The 27475-nt window shown below is 38.7% G+C and overlaps 1 protein-coding gene across 1 annotated transcript in view; it reads left to right on the top strand.

The window, feature by feature from the left end:
- Positions 1-27475, top strand: part of XKR4 (XK related 4) — a 417559-nt gene that overhangs the window by 236493 nt on the left and 153591 nt on the right. The window contains exon 2 of the mRNA XM_054512616.2: positions 24033-24232. Coding sequence (XP_054368591.1) covers positions 24033-24232 — 200 coding nt within the window. The remainder of the gene's footprint in view (positions 1-24032; positions 24233-27475) is intronic.

Raw genomic sequence — 27475 nt, 5'->3', positions numbered from 1 at the left:
ATGACCTGGATCCAAACTTAGACAACTGCTATTAGTACCTGATAATGTTTTCATTAACATGAAAAATCATGAAGCAAACCCAGAGGCAATAAAGAGACACAGTATTTTAAGAAAACCCAATAAGTAGAAACCTAAATCCACTGAATAAATTGGGGCATATTCATTTCCAAAGAACCATTTGCTTTACAAAATGACTAATTATATGATTCTTTGAAGTAGAGAGCTTCCTTGCAATAGTAGGCAGTAATTAAAGGAGATAATCTTTATGTGAATTAGATAATCACATAGCAATACCTATGGATCTTAAAAACATGGTACTGGGTGAAATAGAAAAGTAAAATATTTTTAACACAATGCCATTTAATAAATAAATGCATGCCAACAGAACAAATGCAAGAATAAAGGCCAGTGTCTTAGAATGTTACATATACATTTACAATGTGACCCAGCAATCCCACTTATAGTTATTTATTCTAGAGAAAGGAAACTCACATTCACACTAAATCCTGTATTTGAATATTTATAGCAGCTATATTCATAATCACCAAAACCTAGAGATAATCCAAAAGTCCTTCAAAGGGTAAATGGACAGACAGTGGTACAGCTATATAACGGAGTACTACTCAGCAATAAAAAGAGATGAATCATTGATACATGCAACAACTTAGATGGACCAGAAGGGCATTATGCTGAATAAAACAAACCTAATTTAAAAAATTATTCCATTTATATGAAGTATAGCTATGGAGAACAGATCAGTGGTTGCCAGAGTTAGGGTTGGTGTTGAGTATAACTGTAAATGGCTAACACAAGGGAGTTTATTTAGGATGATATGTGTCCTGATTGTGGTGATAGTTAGATGAATCTACACATGTAATAAAATTTGACAGAACTATACACCAAAAAAAGAAAAACAGAATGCTTGCAAAAACTGGTAAAAGCCTAAACAAGGTCTATAGCTTAGTTAATAGCATTGCCCCAACGTCAATAGCAACAGCTTAGTTTCATAATTGCACTATGGTTAGGTAAGATGTTACCTTTGGAGGAAGCTAGGGGAAGGTCACATGGGAATTCTTCATACTATCTTTTCAATTTCTATATGAGTCAAAATTATTTCTAAATGTAAAAGTTTTGTTTGTTTGTTTCCTTGTTTGTTTTAGTAGCCAGAAATATTTTTTAGGTCATTACTATTGAAAAAATATCTCCATAAACTTAGAATTTTCTCTTTTTTTATGGTAGATTATTTTTTTCTTATGTTATGTTAGTCACCATACAGTACATCATTAGTTTTTGATGTAGTGATCCATGATTCATTGTTTGTGTATAACACCCAGTGCTCCATGCAATACGTGCCCTCCTTAATACCTATCACTGGGCTAACCCTTCCCCCCACCCCCTCCCCTCTAAAACCCTCAGTTTTTTTCTCAGAGTCCATAGTCTCTCATGGTTCGTCTCCCCCTCTGCTTCCCCCACTTCATTTTTCCCTTCCTTCTCCTAATATCCTCCATGCTATTTCTTATGTTCCACAAATAAATGAAACCATATGATAATTTACTTATTTCACTTAGCATAATCTCCTGCAGTTCTTGGTCCATACATACAATGAAAAGTTCTTATTTTAAGACCAAATGCCAATTAAAAGAATGCATATTAACTCATTGTAATGGTTGCCTATAGGAAGAAGGAAATGGGGACCAGAGTGGGAGAGAAAGAGAGATTCCAGAGTATATTCAAATACCTGATTTATAATTTTCAAGGGTACAGTTCAGTTCTCTTTACTAAATTATAAACACAATGAGGTCAAGAATTGTTTACTAGTCATTTTCAGATTTCTGTGACTAATATATATACACATAGTGGTGTATATATATTAGGTTCACAATAAATATTCATTCTGTTATTAAGCAAATGAACTAGTGAACATATCCATTTCATAGCTGAGCTCCATAAAACAAACAATCCTAAATTTGCAAGTGATTATTGGTGGAAATGTTGACATTTTGTGCATACATACTTTAATTTTTATGCTTTATATTTGGACCTGAAACATTTTTGTGTGATACAGTTACATCATGCCCAGCTCTTACCCAAAAGTGAATGGGACTGCCATCAATAAACTTGGGAATTCAGTGGGAAATAGAAGATGGGGAGTCAATGTGGTCCCCATCACTGATAAGGGCCTGAGTGTCTCCTATTGCCAAGGTTTGCCTTTCAACAGAAAAGAAATTATAGTTCCTAGAAATGTCAACATGAAGGTTTCTGGAACCGAAGATGGACTCTTGAATTAGAATGCCCCACTGATCAAATCACCTTTTCTGTTTCCCCAGTTTTCTTATTTTCTTCATGCTCCTCTTTTACCTTAAGAAGTGCCTGCATATAATTTAATATTCCTTTATAATCTTTTATGAATCAAGGCCATGTTTCTCACCTAATAATTGCAGTCCTTAAATGTATAATGAAGGCTGCTCAGGAACCCATCACACTGTGTTTTCTTACTCTTCATTTTCAGTTTATTCTGGAGAAGAGTGAAAACATTTAGGAAGGGCATAGCCTATTTAATATTGACATGGAGAAAAGACTGAAGCTAGTAAAAGGAAGAGAGGGAAGAAGAGAGGGGATGGGAGAGAGAATTTGCATGTGCTAGAAAGGGTAATAGTAAAACAAATGGTTATTTCCATAAACCAGTAGATACAAAGGGAGTGGTTCTGAAAGTGTCACATGATCTACAACATCAATGAAATATTTTGGATGAAGGTTTTCTAAAGGAAAACCTTTTGCTAGCTTGTCTCAACTCTGAATCCAGTGGTCCTTCTGAGAATAGGATAAGTGGTTTTCTTTTTCTTGATAAGAAAGGCAGGGCATTCTCTTGCCATGTTATAAGGAAATCAAACATGAGACTGCCATATGCTGCCATATTCACTTTGAAGTGTCTTCCTTTCATGATGAACAGCACGTCTCCAGTATTGTCCCTTGCTTGAGCTGCCTGGAAACAAAAACTGACTACAGAAATAGGCTGGTTTGGCATGGGCTTTATGACAAACTTAATTGAGCAATAAGTGAAAATGCAAGAATTTTGTCAGGTGTTGTAAAAATGGAAAGTCACACGGATTTAAAAGAGATCTGCTCTTAAAAATGAAAAAGGATCTGTTTTTAAAAATGCTAATTGCTTCCCCCAAATTTTGTTACAAAATTTGCATCTTTAGTCTGAGCAACTGTCCCTTGCTTAGTCCCCACTCCCACACAGTTCTTAATGAGAAAAATAAAGCTCTAGATTCACTTATGGTAAATGTTTTAGCCTGGACTCCCAGAGAACAGAGCCTGAGACAAGAGCTAGAGTGCATGGGGTTTATATGGGGATGTGGCCCCAGGGAGCCTGAGTGCGAGACAAAAAGAAGCAGGGACTGCCAGCCCAGGGCACTTTGTCAAGCTGGCTACCATTGTGAGCAAGTGGGCCTGGGCACATCCAGGTGAGGGAAGAGGGGGGTTTTATCCAATGACTCCTCTGATCCTCCTTGACCAAGGGTGGCCCCAAAGGTGAGAAAAGACTGCAGCTCTGACAAGGTGCTATCTGGTTATCCTGTGCAACACCAGTAACTCAGCTGTGGCTATGATACAGTTGTCCTGGAGGCCAGGAGGTGCACAGAGTGCAGTGAGGGGAGTCCAGTAGAATCACTTCTCAACATGTAAAGTGTGGAGCACCTCAACCAGGTCAAGCCCTGCAGTTGGATTTTTGGATATTTTGGATTTATACAGACAGTTTAAAAAACAGGCTCAAGAAAAATCATGCTTGTTTGTGACAAACTTGTGACAAACTTAATCAATCAATCAATCAATCGATCAATTGAACTGTCTCACGTAGCTATTGACAAGCAGATTGCTTAGTGTCAGGACCCATAATTGGAATCCCAGCCTTGCCTTCTAGAAACTCAAATTTTGAACCACACAGAATATCATGTTTAACTCTATAGTTAGTCATGTTCAACTCAACTAGTTAGTTCTGATCCAAATACATTTTAATATTAGAAAACCAAGTAGCTATTTAGGCATGGGTGGCGGACACGTTTTCCTGGGCTAGAAACCTGAGGTTGTTTGATAATGTAGGATTCTATGGAAGTTGATCCGGTTATGTCTCAATAGCATGGATCTTGGAAAAATAGTGTCTATGGTCAGCTCAACTGCTCACTAACTGCGTGATTTTCCTAAATGACCTACGCCCCTTCTGGCAAGGATACCTCATGGACCAAAGAGAGTAAATAACACCACTTCATAAAGCATCTGAGAAGACTAAGAAAACAAATACAAAGCATTTTACCCAGTGCCTGTGTATTTTAGGGAGAAAGTTAATTCCCTTTGCTTGATCATGTGCATTCATTCCAGAAGGTTGACTAGCAGAAAAAAACTTTGAAACTGCTCACATACACTGTCATACCTCTCCTGGACAAGTTCCATGCACTGGCCCTCAGCTGCTGTTCAAAACCAAGCTGCAAATTCAAGTCTGAGTGGCATGTCACCTTCTTTTTCTTTAATGTCAGCAAGTTTAATTTTAATTCTGGGCTATGGTAAAACAACAGAAGGATGTAGGCAGTCTTTTGTTATTTATGCAGCATGTTAAAAATTATGCAATAGACAGAAAATTAAGAAAAGCTGCCCTGTAAATTTCAGTTAAATCTTACATGTGTTTTAATATTTAATACATCATCATGAATCACATTTCCTTAAACCACAATGGAATTTCAGGCAATACCTATAAGAATGTGTTAGATTTTTACTAGCATTATTTTTATTCAACTAAAGCCATCCTCTAAATAAAGCACAAAATCTGTTGGATTTTTCTCTATGATATAAAACACAAAATTAAGTCTCACTGACCACTGATGTTGCTAAATTGAGTCCAAAGCACAATGTCTAACTTCAGTTCATAAATTTCCAGAACAGCTCACTTAAATTATACCCTGAAAGAATGAGTGTACATGCCCATTCTCTCTTGATTTATTTTGTGATTCTAAAGAAAATTGCCTAGGAGGCACTAGTTGATAATAAAATGTGATATGGGGGAGGCTGGGTGGCTCAGTTAAATGTCTGACTTTGGCTCAGGTCATGAACTCAGAGTCCCAGGATGGAGCTCCACATTGGGCTCCCTGCTAGCATGGAGTCTGCTTCTCCCTCTGCCCCTCCCCCTGCTCATGCTTTCTGTCTCACAGGTAAATAAATAAAACCTTTAAAAAATAAAATAAAATGTGATATGGTACAAGAAGTAGGTCTGTGTAGCAGAATGCTCAAAGATGAGAAAAACTGGTTTTAAATCCTTTACATTCAATGAGTACATAACTCTCAACTGACAACCACCAGAGTTGCATTTTCAGCTAAGCCTGTGTTGTGTATGGTTGTGTGTGGTGATGACATTGGTTCTTGACACACCCAATCTGTGTGTGTGTGTGTGTGTGCGAGTTTGAACCTCATAATTCAGCTTTAAGTTTAGATTAATGAATCTACATTTAGACTGATAAGTTGGATAGGCTCAAAGGAGGGAGAATATAAGTACCACAGAATAACCAGCTTGAGGGACTTATAATTTAATGAGTCAAGACTAAATAGCACATGAAGGAATTTGAGCAAATAACTGTTACTTTGGCTATTGCTCATCAAATGGCAGCTGCCATCAATACCAAGAGGCTCAAATACCAGCTCAGAATCCTTCTCAATACAGTTAACTCCAATGGATCAGAGTTAACATGCAAAACAAAACCTATTTTTCAGGCATGGATTAGGGATCATTGGGTATCAAGCCTTTTGGTGCTGAGAGAGTTCAATAGCATCTCAGGATAAGAATCACTGTGGTAGGAATAGCAGTTGGGGAAAGCTTGAGCCAAACATGGAGGAATGGCACTTGGATTTGGTTGGGCACTTTGTGTAGAGAGAACTAATGTGAGTAATCACCAAGGGAGGAAGGAAAGGGGCATGCAGGGCTGGGAAAAGAAGTTTATGTGGGTCACATCTGCACTGCCATGCAATGAGATAACCTGTGAAGTTGGACCTGATAAGAGACAATGTGGAGGGTTTAGCAGAGGAATCAACACACAATAGGAAAATCAGGAGCCATCTTGGGGTTGATGAGCACGTCATTGACGTGATGCCAGTAGTATATTTGGAGGACTGATGTCCAGAGGAAGAACATGCATCATTCGGGGTGCTGCTCTGAACATGTGATGTAATTAAGAGAGGGGGTCTGTGTGTAAATGGTTGATTTGAAGGCAATTAGAGGAAGCCCTGATAGGAGTGGGGAAGCAAGACAGGGAAGAGAAGGCAGTATGAATGTGTGTGAATGAGTGGGTAACCACTGTGGGCAGCTGGGACACAAGCCCACCAGGGAATCTTTGAGGCAGTAGAGATCTCACTTCAGAATTACATTGCCTGAACCAGCTGGGGTATTTATCCACCCATTCTGCTTTGTCATCGGCGGAGTGCTGACCTAGGACATTAACTCCTCATCACCTCCAATCTACCTTGCATATGGGTTGAGAGAAAACCTCAGCATGTACTAGAGTATGGGTGACAAGTTGACCATGGGCAGGACATCAACATGCCAGCCCACACTTGCCTTGATGGTGCCTTGGATTCTCTCTGTTTTTTCTCCTCCCTTTCCAATTAAGGGGAAGCCCAGCCATTTCTGGCTACTCTGTAAGGAAAAACTTTCTGAATACAATTGTGTCATTCTCACCAGCATATCCATTGAAAAAAGGTGACTAAAATTGCATCTAGGTTTAGACATCAAGGATACTTTATCATCACATTAATTGCAAACCCACACTATTCAACATTCTTCTAGGAGTTTGAAATAAACCTGTGGCCTCTTAAGTAAACAACCCTTGTGCTCCCTTAGGTGGCTTCTCTCTCCGCTCCAGACTTTGGGAAGGGAGTGACTTCCTGAGCATTCTCACTTCCCCAAGAGAACCTGGATTACTTACTCCTGGGGTCACCTGATGTATTTAGGTATAGTGCCTTTTGAAGTAAAACCCTCTCTCATGATGGGCATGAAATCTATGCCTAGTGAGGAGGCACACCAAATTATTAAGTTGATACAACTTCACTGTGAAGATGATCTCATCTTATCTAAAAGCTTTAAATACTGTAATTTCTCCCAAATCATCCTTAGACTGGGCTTGAATTCCTGATGCACCCCATGGCCTACTCAAGATCTCCCCTTGAATATGTAAGAAGTATTTCAGAATTAACATGTCCGAAGCTCATCATCATGTGGCAATTTGCTCATCTCCATTTCCTCATCTCAGTAAATGGCAACTCCATTTTGCAGGAGCTCAGGGCAAACATCTTGGAATCAACATTTCTTCCTCTTTCTTTCACACCCACATCTGATCTGGCAGTAAATTCCATTGGCCCTAACTTCCAAATATACACCCAGAGTCCACTGAGTTCTCCACTGCTACTGTGCAGGTCCAAACAGCCAACATCACCAGCCAAGGTTATTGCAATAAGCTCCCAGATTCTACACTAACTTCCCTTCATCTTGATCTCAGCACAGCTGTCAGAAGATCCTTGTGAAATGCTGGCCAGATCACATCTTTCACCTGTTCAAACCCTCAAACTGCTTTTTGTCTCACTTAGTCCATATAGAGCCCAGCAGGCCCTTCATGATCAGACTGTCCCATTTCCTCTCTGATCTTATCTCCTACTATTCCCCAGCTTGCTCATTTTTATCTACCTGATGCTTCTGGAATGGACTAGGTATATGCCCACCTTAGTACCTTGTACCTCCTGTCCTTGCTGCCTAGAATGTTCTTCTTCAGATTTTAAGTAAAGAGGGCTTATCTCCCCTCCATCCTTTGAATTCAAACCAAGATTTCATCTCTCCAGTAAATTTTCCTAGCTGTATAACTACATTGACAAGCATCCCAACATTCCTTATCCTCCCTCCTGGCTTATTTTTTCTTTGGCACTTAGCATGAATTTTATACTTTATCTTCTACTTGTTTATTTTGCTTATCGCCTGTCTTCCCTCGCTAGAATATAAGTACATATTTCATTCCCGGCTATATTCCCAGAGTAAAAATGAGTGCCTATCTCTGATTTAGTGTTCAATAAATACTTGCTGAATGAGTGAATGAGTTGCTGAATTCATTATTTTAGGCAAAGGGGACTCTCCTTTTGGCAACACTGAACTTTTGGTTTGCAGGCACATTTCCTAGAGAACAATTTCTCTAGTTAGTAGCCTGTAGGTGGTCATGGAAGCTTCAACTGCAGCGCTCCTGAACAGGACTCTACATGCTATCAGATTATTTGGATAAAGGATCACTCCCTGCCACAGTTAGCATATTGTTTTCTCACATCCCATTTGCCAAATTCTTACAACCAATTGTGCTATGATAATTTTCCCTGGGGCATTAAAAACAGTTGAGAACACAGATTGCTGAACAAATGGGAGAAGGAAGCAATCATGTCCATCATTTTAGAGAAAGGTGTTCCCCTTTCCTGACTCATTGCCATGAGCCACCCTGTACTGCATGTCAGCCACCCCCAGAAGGCAACCTTCCAAATCTCAGGAAGCTCCTGTGCTTTTTTCCTGCTCAGCTGATATCACAACCTCCCAAACTCTGGCCTGTGGAGACTTTCAGCAATTCACTCTTGGGAATTAGGTGAATTAGATGCTCGGGGTGAAGCTGTGATAAACTCTAGACTAAACTGACCAATGTAAGCTTGGAGGCAGCAAGCCTTTTATATTCCTCTCTCAGAATCTTTCTACACAGGGCACAACATATGGCCTCAGTGGAAAGTGAAGCCTTTTGGCTCATGGCACGAAGGTTTCCTGTGCACAATCACTGAAATGCTTTAGACTCACTCCGTCCAAACCTATAGTTCTTTTGTTCTCTTATCTTTCCACAGCACTGTATTTTATGCTACCAAACTCTGCGAAGATTCTGCATGAATGAATGAATGAATGAATGAATGAATAAATAAATAAATAATAAAGTTATAATAACAATAATAGTAGTCTATTAATCATTGGAAGGCCTGAATTTAACTTATACTATGCCAATTGTATGCTACATTTTCTCCAAGCCACTTTTCTCCATTTTAACACGTAATATACTATTAATACATTAGTATATTAGAACTCTAAAGAAAAAAATCATTTGGGGATAAATGCATCTTTTGTTCTCTCTGTGGGCTAGGTACCACTTGGTAGGAGGTGTTAAGAATGAGTATGCTGAGTGAAATAAGTCAATCAAAGACATGTATCATATGATCTCACTGATATGAGGAATTCTTAATCTCAAGAAACAAACTGAGGGTTGCTGGAGTGGTGGGGGGCGGGAGGGATGGGGTGGCTGGGTGATAGTCATTGGGGAGGGTATGTGCTATGGTAAGCGCTGTGAATTGTGCAAGACTGTTGAATCACAGACCTGTAACTCTGAAACAAATAATATATTCTATGTTAAAAATAAAAGAAGATAGTAGGAAGGGAGAAATGAAGTGGGGGATATCGGTGGGGGAGACAAACCATGAGAGACTATGGACTCTAAGAAACAAACTGAGGGTTCTAGAGGAGAGGGGGTGGGGGGATGGGTTAGCCTGGTGATGGGTATTAAAGAGGGCACGTACTGCATGGAGCACTGGGTGTTATACGCAAACAATGAATCATAGAACACTACATCAAAAACTAATGATGTGGGCGCCTGGGTGGCTCAGTTGGTTGGGCGACTGCCTTCGGCTCAGGTCATGATCCTGGAATCCCTGGATCGAGTCCCGCGTCGGGCTCCCTGCTCGGCAGGGAGTCTGCCTCTCTCTCTGACCCTCCCCCCTCTCATGCTCTCTGTCTCATTCTCTCTCCCAAATAAATAAATAAAATCTTAAAAAAAAAAAAAACTAATGATGTAATGTATGGTGATTAACATAAGATAATAAAATAAAATAAATTAAATTAAATTTAAAAAAAAAGAATGAGTAAAGAACCTTCCTTTCAAGTTTAACAGCTTTCTTGCCTGTTTCAGCTGAATGTACCATGTGTCCAAGAGGCCCTGGCTATGCTGCCCTTTACAGGGAAAATTATTTGGTGGAGAAAAAAAAAAAACTCTATTATTTCCTACTCCTTTTCTTTCCTACTCCTTTCCTATTTCCTTTGAGGAAATACATGAAGAGTACCTATTTATGCATTAAGTATATGAGAAGAGTGCATGAAAATTAAACAAAACAAAATAACCATATCCTATACATAAATTTTATTTTCACAGAACAATAAAAATCATTAAAAAACAATAAAAATCATTTAAAAGTCCCTTTTATCAAGAGGCTAACTAAGTGTGATTTTACTTTGCATAAGATCATACTATGTAAGAATGTTATATACCATGATATGTAGCTACTAGAGTATTATTCTTCTCTAAGGACCCACATTCATTCTAATTATCTGAACAAGAGATAGAGGTGACAGAAATACAGCTCAGGGGTCAAATATATGCAGAGAAATCCAAAATCTCGTTAGTTTGAGAGGCAGTGTTGCCCTTGGGTGGAAAAACCAAGTGTGGTAAATGAGGAGAAGGTATGCATGCTCTTGTCCCATTCAAGGATTTCCTGGGAGATCCTGAGTATATTCTCCTGTTTTTCTTACTGTAAATATTCTTATCATGTAGCTGAGAGGCACACTGCACACACGCTCATGGGTTCGGGAGTGTTCTTGCACTTCTGGTGAGAGCAGACACCCCCAGGGCTCTGTGATAACAAAGAGCAGGGCAGTGTGAGGAGGTGGCTCTGCAGTCTGGGGTGACAGCTCACGCGGGTCTTCTCAGGGTGAGGGGCAGCCCAGACTGTCCTCTGATAGCTGTGACCCCTAGTGTTTGTCAAGTGCAAGGTCATCCAATTTATTCTTTCCCCTGTAACCCACATTTTCCCCCCCTTGGATGATTGATGGGACATAGAATCTAATTTCAAAACAATTGCCACCAGGAAAATCTTCACCATGGAAATATAGGCCACAATTTTTAGTCATTTTGACTATTATTCAGCATAAACTGAGACCTGATGTTCTGGTGTTTAAAAAAGTGATGGTTGTGTCCTTATCCCTTAACATATCCAATAAAGAGCTTCTTAAGATGACAAATCATACTATTTTGTTACTTATCAGTGCCTACTGTTGAGGAGATATATGTATATACGCATTGGTGTATATATCGTAAATGTGTATACATACATAGTTGTAAAGCTTCCTTTGTAGCCAGGCAACAAGAAAATATCACTTTCTGGAATTACCATTTATTAATGTTGTTTCTTTAAAACTCTTCTGCACAGATTTTACTCTGCATTTTTCAGATAGTAAAAATAACAAAGTCAACAACTAATCTGTTTAATGTGCTAGAAGATAGAGAAACAATTCAGTGTTAGAATATGCATGCATTATATCCTCATAGCTAGTAATGATTCCTGATTCAGCTCTTGACATGTCAGTAGAGAGCTTTTGATCAAATATTATTTAAGGACTGAATTATCTGAAACAACAGTAATACACACCTCATTTCCTCACAAGTAATTGAAAGATTATCTCAGTCACATTAAATTTTAGATTAAACACATATGTAGTGCTCCACATGATGAGTCCATGTTTGGACGTTTCCTCCCAAGTTTATTGCTTTTCCCATGTTATGTTTGGGTCTCAAGTTGGTAATGTGGGAGGCTATAACATTAGTCCAGGCTGCTCTTAGCACTTGGAAAATACTGATGAGAAGGAGCTGAGAATTCCAATTCAGTTGAAATCCTCAGAAAAACACTGGACTTGAATTTGTGTCCAGGTGTGTGGAAGGGGTGGGTTATGTGTGGGTGTCTGTGTGCACAGCATGGTGGGAGTTATGTAGGTGTGTTTGTGTGCACAGCTTCAAGAATGCTAAGGAAATGACAGAATCAAGATATTGTTAGACTGAGATTATGTTGATAAAGTTGGTGCCGAATTCTTGGTGGCCTTTTGTGATGTAAGGAAAACTCTATCTTCCTTTAGTGTACTTCCTAAGGCAATAAATAAGAAGAATGACCCGATCAGAAAATGAATCAGTCAGACAATAAGAGCGGCAAATGTCATCTGGATATATTTACCTCAGAGGAGGAGGTGGAGCATATTGATATTTCCGAGTGGACTTTTACCGGGAACATCTCCCATTAGCACTAATGAGAGCTGTGTAGTTAAGCCACTGCTGTCTCGTGCTGAGGGCGTATTTGCTAAATGCTAAAGCTTTGAAACTCTTTTTCCCTCCTACATGAAACCCTGGTAATTATGCTAAATGTTTAACTGTAAATATGGCTTTCTATGAGTCCTCCTTGCTGTGTGTATGAATATCTAAAAAGAACTGAGACTTTTCATGACAATGCACTTCCTTGGTCATCAATGTCCCTTTCAGAGATAATCTTTTTTTCATCAACACAGTAAAGCCAAATCCTAAGAAGAAAAATCTGAGTGAGTCCCTCCGCTCCCCATCTGGACCCCAACCTGGATTCCTTTGATACTCAGAAGGTCTAGAAATTGTCTTGTTTCTCAGTAGAGTGGTAATATTTTCCATCTGCCCCTCTGAAAGACCAGGCAAAGGCTAAATCCAATGTGATGGAAACACTCCCTAGAATAAAATGCCTAAGAAAAATGAGAAGAATTGAAGAAAAAAACTACCTTCAGCTATTAGGGTAAGGAAGATGAACATTCTAGAAGAACCCAAAGCATCAATAACCTTGGAGAGTAGCAACATTCCTCTTGTGAGCCAGGCACACATGTAAGACACACCTTATTCACCCCTCCCAGCAGCCTGTCAGGAGGAATGGTTACCTCCATCTTCAGATGCAAAACTTGGCTCAAAAGCTAAGTGGCTATAAGAATCAGAGGGGGGAAATGCTTTCCAGTTAGATAATAATAACACAGATGCCAAGGAGACAAGACTGCTTGGCTTTCACCTTCAGATATAGAAAGAGCCATTTCCAGGGACAGGCCATTAGCCATGCTCCTCTCTCCCAGTGTCAGAGTAGACATGTGGTTACAATGCAATGCGAAGGATCTGGATTAGACTAGGAGGGTAGCTCACAACCATGAACTTCTTCGCTGTGTCTACCCAGTAGTTGGCTTCCAAGAACCATTCAAAAACTAACCTGCGGTATCATATGGACCAAACTGTCCCCATCTCAGTGACTGGAGCACCCAACTCTGTATCTCTGGCAGCATTCTGAGCTGAACAGAGCACAGTGGAAGCATTTGTCAGATCAGTTGGGTGAATGTACAAAGGTCATCACAGTGAGGGTCCTTAATGGGCTGGCAACTGCAGAGGCTAATGTTGCCACCACATCTGTCCAGCACAAAGAGGTGGAATTCAGCTCCTCTCAAGTTTCTTCTGTCCCTATTGTGATTCCAAGTGATCTTGTGCTACCATCCCTAGTCAGGGGCCTCTTTGTCTCCTGGGGTTCAGTTTAGAACTGAGGCCTCACATCTAGCACATCCCCAGGCCTCACCAAAGGGATTGTAATTCTTTACAGAAGACATTTCATTTTGAAAACCTCTTCCTTTTTAGAAACTCAACTACAGCCTAAGGGTGCTTAAATAGGAAGTAACTTCAAGGCTCTAGGGCTGATAGCTAAAACAAACAAACAAACAAACAAACAAAAACACCACCGTGGAAGAGTAAACATGACTGTTTTGCTTCTGTTTCAGGAATACAACTACTTTTCTTGGAACACAAGCCCTTCATCATGTCATTCTAAACTTCTGTAAAAAAAGGAACTCCTAGGTCTGTTTCTCTGTATTCACTTCTCAATCTCCTAGGCAGTTACTAGATAAAAAACATAATGAAGTCTAGTTTCTTTGAACGATTCAACATCTTTACCTATTTGTTAGAATTGAATGGGTAAATATTACCAGTTTTCCTTTGATTTCTGTATTAATGGTTTATCTCCAGAACAGGTGATATGACCAGTTAGTAGAATGCTATTTGGGGCTTTTTGTCAACATGGACAGAATTTCCTGTCCTGAGAAGTAAATCATTGATATAGAAGCAGATCTCCCTGAAGTCAAATGTCTTGTCATATGCTCTGTGGAAGCACAAGGTGGAATTGCCTGCTGGTGGTCAAATGTTGAGTAAAAGCTGAAGAGCTGAAGACTTCTCTTTGGGGCTTGCTTAAAGCTGGAAGGCAGGAGTCAACATGGCCAACACAGGAGGTAGCAGTGGCAGAGGGGAAAAAATATGACATTGAAATATAAATTTATGTTTTCATCCCCCACTCACCTGGGCAAATTTTTCTTACCACACTGTGAGGAATAAATGGGAACATGTGTGACACATAGTACATGTTTATATTCACATTCATTGATTTGTTCTATTTCAACCTCCCCTTCTGGTAGCCCAATGAAAAAACCCAAGCTGACATTTCCTCATGACTAAGTTATGGGCATAAGAGTCCTGATGTCTATCACTGCTGATTTAGAGAAAGTAGAAAACTATCCTCATATTGTGTAATATTCATGACAGTGCAAATATTAGTTAAATATCATAAACCATGTGTCTTCCAACCAGATACAAAAATCAATATGACATAGGCTATTTATCAATCTCATAGAAGTAACTAACTATAAAGAAACACAATTGGAATTTTTGCATCCATGTTCATCAGGGATATTGGTCTGTAATTCTCCTTTTTGATGAGTCTTTGGTTTGGGGATCAAGGTAATGGTGGTCACATAAAACAAGTTTGGAAGTTTCCCTTCCATTTCTATTTTTTGGAACAGTTTCAGAAGAATAGGTATTCATTCTTCTTTAAATGTTTGGTAGAATTCCCCTGGGAAGCCATCTGGCCCTGGGCTTTTGTTTGTTGGGAGATTTTTGATGACTGCTTCAATTTCCTTAGTGGGTATAGGTCTGTTCAGGTTTTCTATTTCTTCCTGGTTCAGTTTTGGTAGTTGATACAGCTCTAGGAATGCATCCATTTCTTCCAGGTTATCGAATTTGCTGGCATAGAGTTGCTCATAATATGTTCTTATAATTGTTTGTATTTCTTTGGTGTTGGTTGTGATCTCTCCTCTTTCATTCATGATTTTATTTATTTGGGTCCTTTCTCTTTTTCTTTTTTTTTTTTTTTCATAAGTCTGGCCAGGGGTTTATCAATCTTGTTAATTCTTTCAAAGAACCAGCTCCTAGTTTCGTTGATCTGTTCTACTGTTCTTTTGGTTTCTATTTCATTGATTTCTGCTCTGATCTTTATTATTTCTCTTCTCCTGTTGTGTGTAGGCTTTATTTGCTGTTCTTTCTCCAGCTCCTTTAGGTGGAGGGTTAGGTTGTGTACTTGAGACCTTTCTTGTTTCTTGAGAAAGGCTTGTATTGCTATATACTTTCCTCTTAGGACTGCCTTTGCTGTATCCCAAAGATTTTGAACAGTTGTGTCAATCAGAGAAAGACATGTATCATATGATCTCACTGATATGAGGAATTCTTAATCACAGGAAACAAACTGAGGGTTGCTGGAGTGGTGGGGGGCGGGAGGGATGGGGTGGCTGGGTGATAGACATTGGGAAGGGTATGTGCTGTGGTGAGTGCTGTGAATTGTGTAAGACTGTTGAATCACAGACCTGTGCCTCTGAAACAAATAATACATTATACGTTAAAAAAAAAAAAAAGATAGCAGGAAGGGAAAAATGAATGGGCGGGAATCGGAGGGGCAGATGAACCATGAGAGACTATGGACTCTGAGAAACAAATTGAGGGTTCTAGAGGGGAGGGGGGATGGGTTAACCTGGTGATGGGTATTAAAGAGGGCATGTCTGAATGGAGCACTGGGTGTTACACACAAACAATGAATCATGGAACACTACATCAAAAGCTAATGATGTAATGCATGGTGATTAACATAACATAATAAAAGGGAAAAAAAAGAAATACAATTGGAGATTTTCTTTTTCCCAATTCAATTCAACACACATTTGTGAATGCCTGCATTAACAAAAGTAGTGCTAAATGGGATAGCTTCAATGATGAAAGGGTACACTCCCTCCTGGGAGGACTTGGGATAGAAGCCAACATATAAGCAAATAATCGCATCACTGTGAGATACCTGCAGGATTAAAGGTAAGCACGAAGTCAGGTGCAAGGAAGGATTCTTGGTTGTGGGTTCCCAAGGAAGGTATTCTGGAAGTGAGATATATCACTAGAGTTTAAAACCACAAATACTAAATTTCCTTAGTGGAAAAAAAAGGCAAGGCCATTCTAAGAAAGGTAACATGAATGTGCAAAATACTTTCAGGCCTAGAAAACTACAGATGCAAAGGCATTTATTATCAGAACACAGGGTCCCCCCCCCGCAATCTCTCTGCCTTTGCAAATGGAGCTCCCTCGGCCTGAAAATTGTTTTGTTTTATTTTTTATCATTCTTGGTTAATAGGTGTTTGAACTCTGTATGTGCATTACTGGAAGACTTGGTTTTGTGTCCTAGTATATGAAACTCTATAAGGCCAGATGTTTTTTTGTTGTATTCCTTAGGAACAAACCTACCACCATCATCAGGTTAACTGTGAGCTCCCAGTGCTCCAGAAAACAATTATTGCACCACAAGAGTTTAAGTCCCCATGGGCTACAGACCTGGGAGATCCATTTGTAGCTTCTTAGCCTGTGGCTGGAGAGCTTAGATTATGCATAATCTCCTCCTCCAGTGAAAACTAGTAGTAAAATAACTCAGAAAGGCATTTGTGGAAGCTTTACTGCCTTTGTTAATGCCACGTGGGTCCTGGATTTTAAACTTCTGTGATAATCGCAAGGAAGCTGTCATTAAAATCATTAATTTGTTCACTCAACAGGCAAAGGCTGTCAGTGCTCTCTTCATGATTACCCAATTCTGATACCTTTTTACCACCAATACCACTGGCCATCTAGTTAAAGTCAGCGTCTTCTCTCACCCGGATTGTTGCAATAGTCTTCCAGCTAATGTCCCTATCTACCCCTTGCCCTCCTGCCCCCTACTTTTCATACAATAACCAATTTTGTTAAAATGCAAATCGGATTTCTCACTCTTTTGCTCAACACTGTACAGTGGCTTCCAGACCCTTACAGAAAAATACAAAATAACAAACATTGCATATGTTTAATACTCATTGAATGAATAAAATGACATGAATTAATTAAGTGCCTATGAATCATGAGAAACTGAGCTTAATGTAGGGGTACAAAGACAGTGACATTCTTTCCTCTCCAGAGGTTTATATTTTGGGATGTGAGGTGAATTCACAAATGAATGAATACAAAAATAATGTTATTTTATCTGGTCAAAGTCTGATTAAAAATAGTTTGGACACAAATAATGGAATGACCAGTTCTCCCTGGTTGGTTACAGAGGGTGAGGGAGTGGTGATATTTGAGTCATAAAATAGTAGAAATTCCAGGGTGTTAAAGGGTATGGGGAGGCTTTCCAGGCAAGAGAACCACAGGAACAAAGGTATTGAGGTGTGAATTCATAGCCAAGGAATAGCAGGTGCCTTAATATGGCAGGACACAGGACATAAGATGAGAGAGGGGAGGGAAGGTGCAGAGGCTAAAAGTTAGGTTAGAAAAGATAAACTAAAAGCCTTATATATCTGTATTTCATTGCTTGAGTTTACTATATATCTTCCAAGCAATGGGGAGTCACTAAGGTTTTTAAGATGGGAGAAATTAGATTCAGTTTATACATCTGGAAGGACTGGGAAGGGTCCATTAGAGAATTCAAAGTTGATTAATAGTAAGAACTAATATTTATTGAATGCCTGCTATTTACCAAGCTCTGTGCTAAGTCCTTCACTTTTACTTCATTTAATTCTCAGATCAGCCTATGCAATTGGTACCATTCTCATCCCCCTTTAGAGATGGAAAGCTAAGACAGAGAGATGTCAAGCCTAAGGTCATACTGTAGTAGGTTACAGAACCAAAACAGAAACCCAGAGAATCAGACTTTGGAAAACAGAGGGGAAAATATAATAAGGAGATAAAGTTCCAGAACATAATCTATTATCAAATAAAAGGGATAAGGGAGGGAGGAGTGGAAGCCTCAGATGCCCCCTAGGCTTTCTAGCTTGGATTACTCAGTGTATGGCAATGTGGATTACTATGTACAAGATGGGACAAATTTAAAAGAAGAGCTAATGAGGCACTTTAAATATATTTGTTTTTACATGCCTGTGGGCAATCTGGAAAGCATATGGGCATACAAGTAAGATGAACATATAGGTTTGGATCTCAGTAGAGTAGGAGATGCAGATTTGGAACAGAGGAGGTGAGGTCATAGGGTAAACAAGATCGAACATCAATAGAAGCGCTACTGGTTGAATCGTGTCCCCCTAAAACATTGAACTCCTAACACCTGTACCTGTACTACCTGAATGTGGTCTTATTTGAAAACACAATAAGGTCTTTGCAGATGATCAAGTTAAGATGAGGTCATTAGGATGAGTCCTAATCCAATATGACTGTGTGTTTATAAAAAGGATAAATTTGGACTCAGATGCACACACATGAAGAACACCATGCACAAGATGAAAGCAGAGAGCAGGGTGATGCATCCACAATCCAAGGAATATCACAGAGTGCCAGCAAACCACCAGAAACTAAAGGAGAGGCATGTAACACAGTCTCCTTCACAGCCTCAGAAGGAGCCAACACTTTGATCATGGATTTCTAGCCTCCAGAACTGGGAGATGATACATTTCTGTTATTTAGGCTACCAGTTTGTGGTACTTTGTTAAAGCAACCCTAGCAAAGTAATAAAAACATGGAGAGCATGGAAGAGTGAGTGATTATTGGTAATGACTGAACAGATACTGTTAGTTCAAAAATGAGCTTGCCAGTCAAAGAAGCTGGAAAAATATTCCAAGAAAAAAATGAGTTTGTGAAAATGCATGGAAGTCTAAGAAAGGATGTGCCAGCAGTTTGCACTGGGCTGATCACAAGCTGCAGCTGTGGAGTGGTGAGAACATGGTGATCTGTTCATGAAAGTTCCTGTAAACAGCACTCTACAAATTTCATCTTATAATTGATAGAGAGCAATCCAAGGCCCAAGGGAATGATTCAACATGTTTTTTTGTCTGTTTGTTTTAAAATGCTCCTATTCTGTAAATACAATGGCAGTGGCAGCATAGTTTTTGAAGTTACCAAAATGATCCCATTAAAATAGACAGAGCAAAACTGAAGGATCATGAATAATACCTGCAAATAAAGCTCAGTGCTGAGATACCCCCATAATTACCAAGGGACAGATTAGGCACAGCTCTTAAGAGCCATGTGATATTGGCAACTATGCAGGAAGAGGCAGAGGGAAGGCCTTGAGGACAGAAGAACCCCCAAATCCTCAAAAGCCACTTACTAAAAAGTGCAGTGGGCCAATCTTACAGGAATAGAAAGACCTAGAAATGTGTTCTCAATGATCCAGTGCAAGGACAAGTCCACAGGGACCATAATGAAATAACATATGATGCTATTGGAGCAGTCTCATTACACACAGAGTGAAGACCTTTCCAAGAAAAGGCTCCACATTGAAGAGAATCTGCTGTGAATAGATTCCAAGTTAAGCAGGACAGGGATAGCCATGAGACCTGAAGGAGAAGGTCCAGATTCAAAAGAAGGGCCAGGGAAACAGAGGCAGCTGGTGTCAGAAAATTGACAAGTTATATTCTTTTTTGTCACTCATGAGAACAAAAGAGGAATGAGCTCTGGAGCTATGACACCAGCCAAGCCATCCTGGTCCCCTTACTCCTCCTAAAACTACATAAAAACTAAACTAACTCTTTTTTTTTTATGTTATGTAATCACCATACATTACATCATTTGTTTTTGATGCAGTGTTCCATGATTCATTGTTTGCATATAACATCCAGTTCTCCATTCAATACATATCCTTTTTTTAAACTTAACAATGAGAAAAAAATCAAAACTATTATAAGGAAAAGAGAATAGAAAAATGATGATGTTCTTACAGATAATGAAAGCCTACCAAGAAAACATGTAGAAAACAGATAAAAACCATAAGCAAATATTTCAAAATGAGTTGAAAGAAATTAAGAGAATTATAAAAGTTATGAAAAAATAATATAAATCAGAATTAGAAAAAAAATAGAAAAGAAATGTATAGAAAAAAGTAAGATTTGACAAGAAAGATGAACCCAATATAGAATTCTAATTTTTTTTTAAAAGAAGCTCAGAAATGAAAACTCAACTAGTAGGGGTGTGAGGCCATTCAAACATCATAGTTAGAAGACAAATAGAAAGTAGAAAGGAGGAAAAAAATTTAAATCAGTAAGCTATTTGAGATCAAAAGCATTCAGGGGTGTTGATTGATATGGAAGATAAAGAAGATACAACATAAATAAATAGGAGGCCTCAAAGAATACCAAAGTAATGGAACAAACAAACAAAATAATAAGATAAATAAAGAAGACTTGAAGGCTGAAAGAATATCAGATTTTTATCAGACTTCCATGACAACACTTCATGCTAGTAAGCAATGAAGGAACAAATTTAAGACTTAAATAAATAAATTGTAGACCTTGGATTTCATATGGAATATGCATGGATTGTACAGCCATCGAACCTGATCCTCCATTGCAAAGGTTTCCCCAGCTATTCTGCTTTTGTGCTTCATTGCTGTAGCCCTATCATCCTCCCCTCTTGGTATCAGAAAGCCTTTGCATCAGGTAGGTGAAGTTCTTTCACAGACTCTAGAAATGGGCACCAATTTTCATGCAAAATTGCAAGACTTCAGGGTCCTCATAATAGATGGAAATTTATTCCCATGCAAGTCAAGATTGATAACCACATGCTCTTATAAATATGCAAGAACTCAGAGAATATTGTCCCTATGCACCTTTCTTAAGGGGATCTACTAGAGAATAAGGTTCAGACAACTAAACATACTGCAGAGTCATTGACATAACAGCTGGAGAAGTATTCTAGCCAATAAAAAAAGGGTGATATGAATAGCCAAAGCAACCTTGAAAAAGAAACACAAAGCTGAAGGCACCACAATTTCGGACTTCAAATTATATTACAAAGCTGTAGTAATCAAAACAGTATGGTAGTGGCACAAAAATAGACTACATAGATCAATGGAACACAATAAAAGAAAACCCACAAATAAATCCACAACTATATGGTGAATTAATCTTTGACAAAGCAAGAAAGACTATCCAATGGGGAAAAGACAGTCTCTTCAACAAATGGTGTTGGGAAAACTGGACAGCAACATGCAAAAGAATGAAACTGGACCATTTTCATACACTGTACACAAAAATAAATTCAAAATGGATTAAAGACCTAAATGTGAGGCATGAAACAATAAAAATCCTAGAGGAAAACTCAGGCAGTAATGTCTTTGACATCAGCCATATCAACTTCTTCTAGATGTATCTCCTGAGGCAAGGGAAACAAAAGCAAAAATAAATTATGGGGACTTCATCAAGATAAAAAGCTTTTGCACAGCAAAGGAAACCATCAACAAAACTAAAAGGCAACCTATGGAATGGGAGAAGACATTTGCAAATGACATATCTGATTAAGTGTTAGTATCCAAAATATATAAAGAACTTATAAAAGTCAACACCCAAAACCCAAATAATCCAATTTAAAAATGGGCAGAAGGCATGAATAGACATTTTTCCAAAGAAGACAAAGAGATGACCAACAGACACATGAAATGATTCTCAACATCACTCATCATCAGGGAAATGCAAATCAAAACTATAAACTCACAGAGAATGGCTAAAATCAGCAACACAAGAAACAATAGGTGTTGGCAAGAATGCAGAGAAAGGGGAACCTCTTGCACTGTTGGTGGGAATGCAAACTGGTGCAGCCACTCTGGAAAACAGAATGGCGGTTCCTCAAAAAGTTAAAAATAGAACTACCCTATGATCCAGCAACTACACTACTATATATTTACTCAAGAATACAAAAATACTAATCCAAAGGCATACATGTACCCCAATATTTATAACAACACTATCTATACTAGCTAAATTATGGAAACAGCTTAAGTGTCCATTCCTGATGAATGGATAAAGAAGATGTGATATGTACATCATTTGCATGTGTGTGTGTGTGTGTGTGTGTGTGTATATATATATATATATATATATATATATAGGAATATTACTCAGCCATAAAAAAGAACGAAATCTTGCCATTTGCAACAACATGGATGGAGCTAGAGAGTCTTATGCTAAGCAAAATAAGTCAATCAGAAAAAGACAGAAACCACATGATTTCACTCATATGTGGAATTTAAGAAACAAAATAAATGAGCAAAGGGAAAAAAAGAGAGAGAAGAAAACCAAGAAACAGACTCTTAACTACAGAGAACAAACTGATGGTTACCATGGAGGGGAGGTAGGTGGGGAGATGGGCTAAATAGGTGATGGGGATTAAGGAGTGCACTTGTCGTGATGAGCACTGGGTGTTGTATGGAATTGTTGAATCACTGTGTTGTACACCTAAAACTAATATTAGACTGTATGTTAACTAACTGGAAATTAAATAAAAAATTTAAAAAATTTTTAAAGGGTGATAGACTCAGAATATCACCATTTCACAACCCCTAATGAATGAATGGATCTAGGAAATGATCATTAGTGGATGATGGCATCATAAAGGAGAACGTTAGGGTCTCCTCAAGGAAGTAGTCAACATCACCTGCTAAAAATGATCAAACTTGAATCTGATCAACAGTAACCACCCAACTGAAGAAAACACAAAGGACAAATATGTTAACCATACCACATGTGTGCAATCATCAAAACCAAGACAGTGAAAAATAGGCAGGAAATTAAAAAAAAAAAAGGAAGAAGAATCGTGGTATAAAAGAGACATAAAATACATATCAAATAATCATCACATATAGGTCTTGGGATTGTATTTCAAACAAACCCTAAGGAAAATATGATCATCGGGAAAATATGAAAACTGAGTATTTTTGATAATATTAAATTATCCTTATTTGTAATGTAATAATGGTATGGCATTTATGTTTGTTAATTACATTTAATAAAATACTTACAGATGGGGCGCCTGGGTGGCTCAGTTGGTTAAGCGACTGCCTTCGGCTCAGGTCATGATCCTGGAGTCCCGGGATCGAGTCCCACATCAGGCTCCCTGCTCGGCAGGGAGTCTGCTTCTCCCTCTCCCACTCCCCGTTTGTGTTCCCTCTCTCGCTGTGTCTTTCTCTGTCAAATAAATAAATAAAATCTTTAAAAAAAAATACTTACAGATGAAATAAGATGATGCTTGGGATTTGCTTCAAGATTATCTGGTGTCAGAGAGTAAGTGAAGGTATAAATAAAAAATTATGTATGGTGCATACATGTATCAATAATTACTTAATCTGGGTGAAACATATAGTGGATTCAATACACTATTTTTTCTCCTCTGTATATGTTTGAAATTTTCAATAATAAAACATTTATTTTAGAAGACTTCAGGAGGGTTTGAAAGCACATGCATTCTAGTACCTCAGACTTGCATGGCGCCCTAGGAGAAATCCATCTCCTGAGTACCACTGAGCACATAAACTGACCAGAAAGGGTGTGTGTAGATTGCCAAAGTGGCAAATCCCCTCTACACCTGAGTTTCCAACACATTTCATATTTCAAGTCAGTGGATTGCCTCTAATGAGGCCAAAGATTGCAGGGACTTCTCAAAGCAAAGATTTAAGAATAAGGGTATTTGGGGCACCTGGGTGGCTCAGTTGTTAAGTGTCTGCCTTCAGCTCAGGTCATGATCCCGGGGTCCTGGGATCGAGCCCTGAATTGGGCTCCCTGCTCAGTGAAAGCCTGCTTCTCCCTCTCCCACTCCCCTTGCTTGTGTTCCCTCTTTCACTGTCTCTCTCCGTCAAATAAATAAATAAAATCTAAAAAAAAAAGAATAATGGTACTTATTAAGCAGTTATCTTTGGGCCTTAAATTAATAAGCCACTAAAGTAACTGTTTCTTGTGGGCTTGGTGTTTGAATTATAAATGATCACTCATTTCTTTCTTATTCTCCATGTTTTCTTTCTAGATATTTCCACACAATCTACTTAGGTATTCGAAGTCGACAGAGTGGGGAGAATGACAGATGGAGGTTTTACTGGAAAATGGTGTATGAGTATGCAGATGTGAGTATGCTGCATTTGCTAGCCACCTTTCTGGAAAGTGCTCCACAGCTGGTCCTGCAGCTCTGCATTATCGTACAGACTCATAGCTTACAGGCCCTCCAAGGTAAGGGCTTGTAATTTGGTTTCTGACTTTGGGGAAAGATTGGCTACTTTTGTCACAATCCAAAAAACTGTTCTAATACCCTTTATTGACAGAGGCCATGGTTCTCCCTGTTAGATGTCTGCTATTTGACACAAGAATTTGTGAATGATGTGTGTTTTCTTCTTCACGATTACTTGTGATGGTTAATTTACAGAAAGACAATTCTTTTTTGCCTTCAAGCTGCCCTCTGAGTAGGAAAAACATTTCTATGATTTTACGTTTGGTCAGAATGAAAATAGAGGCAACTTTTGGTTTTTCTGGTTTGTGTGATAGCGTAATTTCCAAAAACTTGAAAAAAAAAAAAGACCTAGCTCTCTTTCTTTCTAATAATATTTATACACATGTTTGAAAATGAGGGTAATCTCTATCATTTCCTTTTGACATTAAGAAACAGAATGAGATCAAAAGGAAATAGATTACTATAATATTGTTTTCAAAGTCATAGGAGAATCACTTCTCGGCCTTTTGGCTAAGATCAAGTGCAAAGTCATAGGAGAAAAAATGTTGTCAATATTTAACAATACATTGTTTATATACTACTAAGTTTTATAAAACAAATATTATCAGATTAATATTTTTGTGTTTTGCTGTCTTGTTTGATAACCTCATCACTAAGACTGTCCCTTATCTAAACTGATGTTTCCTTAGGCTCTGCTATTCAAATCTTTTCTAGCAGCAAGAAGATCAGACAGACCAGTGGGTGGATAGGTGAATAAATGGGTGGGTGGATGGATAGCCATTTTGTAAATAAGGACTTTCCTGGCAATTTGTCTATCTTATAACTAAATAGATTTTGTGAATCAGTTAACATAACATGCTCATTTTGTTTCCATCTCATTAGAGCCTTTGCTGTGACTTCCTCTATGTACACACATGTTAGTGTCCTGTTCTGGGCTATGCTCTAACTTGAGATTTGATCTGGTTGGTCCGGGGAATCTCTACAGTGTCCTTGTAACATTTTATAGCAAGGAGTACATTAGCTTAGACTGAGCACTTTACTTGGCGAGGTGTGGGTGGCATATTAGAGGAGAAGAAAGATGGAGAGTGTACTGGTAGCCAAGGACCCATTTATTTGTGAATTTCTGGCCAACACTGGCTCCACACTAGAATAGCTTTGGTCTAAGAAGTTTGAGGAAAAGGTCAAAGAGATCTGTGAGCTGTGATTCTCAAATGCTAGAAAGCAAATTGGAAGAAAGAGAAAGTCATGTTTTAGCACAGAAACAGACAAGAAAAGCCTGGAGAAAATAAGAAGTATAAATTAGCTGTGAACGACTGTCTTTAGTGGTGAAAGACCACAGGCTGCAGAGAGAGGATCTGGATTTGGTCACTCACTTCCTTGCTGTGAGACCTTGTGCAGGTCACTTAATGTCTCTGGGCCCCCGCTTCTCCAATGTAAAGGTCACCAATGAAACTAGATTAATTTCAGACTCCTTGGAGCTCTGTTCCATCTCTCTCTCTGTCTCAAATAAATAAATAAAATCTTAAAAATAATAATAATAGTAATTACACAAAAGGAATACCCAGGCACAAATGTGGAGTATTGCAAGCTGCCTTCCTGTGGCCCAAGATTACTGGGTGTCCCTACTGGTTTTCTAAAAAATTTAGAAAATCATAGAGAAGTTTTTATCCTAAAGATGGTGGAGATAGAGCAAGAAAAAAGAGAGAGGGCCTAAGAAAATGAGATCACTTTGGTTGGAGAGTTTTATGTAGTTTTATAGAAAAAAAAAGAGAAAGCAATCCTTACTTTTTCTCAAATTATTCATTCTAAGCACAGGAATCAAAATTTCTGTTTCACAGAGTTGTGACTCTTCACTGACACCTGGTGTCCCCAGCTTATCTGTTAAGCTCACATTTGCATGAGGCTTACTTTAGGAGCCAGACCTCATCCTCCGCCAAGGCAAGCCATGCTGTCAGAATTGGAAAGCTGGAGGGAAAATGTGTTCTATATCGCTCCCAAGGTGGTCAAAAGATAGGCTGATTCAAAGATCACTAGGATCAATGCAAGTCGTTGAGTGCAAGATGAGGAATTAGCCTTCTGGGTGGGTCTTGGTGTTGCCATTTTTTAACAAGGAAGGTGGGCAGAAAGCTATGTCAAAGACCAAACAGTGGAAAATACATGACAGCAAACAACAACCAGAAAACCTCCAGCAAATGAAGATGAGCCCAGGCAACACTACCTGAATCAGTTTGCATTTTGAAGAGAAACCTGTCTTCAGAGAGAGCTTCCAAATTCAACCCTCCGCTGATAGATGATCCCACTTAAAATGTTACCAGCTTATAAATTAAACTGTGTGAATAAATTACAGGAACAAAGCTTTTCTCCTCTAGAAGAAGAAAAATAAATGTGATAGAAGCTAGTCTGACATATATTTTCATATATATTTATGGTATAAGATTCTTGGGATTTATATATAAAAACACAACTTTCTGCAGTGGATGCAAATAATCAATGGCATGAACCCTCTGAAGTATTTGCAAATAGCTCTGAATTAAAAACTGTAAAATATTCTTATTTAGCAGGTAGAGAGTGGTCCTAAGTCTGCAAGTCATTCTTGTATATGCCTGTCTAGAATTATTAGTTTTTAAGATAAAAACAATAATGCCTTTTTATCCCAATTTCAATCATCTATTACTCTCTGAAGGACACTCTTTTAAACACCAGTAAGAAAATCAAAGAAGAGATGTGACATTTTAAAACAGATGCTTAAAAATTGCATCCTCCTTATGGAAGGAAGTTGGCATCGCCTTAAAACACTGTTAGCTGTGAAAATCCTTTCTCAGCATTCCTTACTTTTTGAATAATTAAGTCAGAGGTACCTCATTGGACCGGAGGCTGACAGGCTCAGTGGTGAGCTGTGCAAGTAAAGTGTCATGGTTTCTCAGTTGACACTATCCCAGGAAGGACAGTTTGGCTCCTGCCCTGAGACCAGGAATCAGAGTAAGGCAGAAACTCGGACATGAACATCCAGTCTTTTCGCTCCACGTTGTTACCTTAGACACAACTGTTGCTCTTCATTGGATCTGGAGTTTTCCTAGGAATATCTATCTCTGAAGTTAAGAAACACTCAAGAGGATGCAATTGTACATGCATAGCTAAGATGGTACAAGTGCAGAAGTTTCCAGTATACACCTCATTATGATTTTCCAATCCAATTCCATATCCTTGCCAGAAGAGGAAGAGACAGACAGAGGAGGCAGACGCCG

The sequence above is a fragment of the Mirounga angustirostris genome, unplaced genomic scaffold (genome assembly GCF_029215605.1).
Source record: "Mirounga angustirostris isolate CCGP_5_RB_7025 unplaced genomic scaffold, mMirAng1.0.hap1 SCAF_4, whole genome shotgun sequence".
Lineage (NCBI taxonomy): Eukaryota > Metazoa > Chordata > Mammalia > Carnivora > Phocidae > Mirounga > Mirounga angustirostris.
The sequence above is the reverse complement of the archived record's forward strand: the minus strand, read 5'-3'. Positions and strand labels throughout refer to the sequence as shown.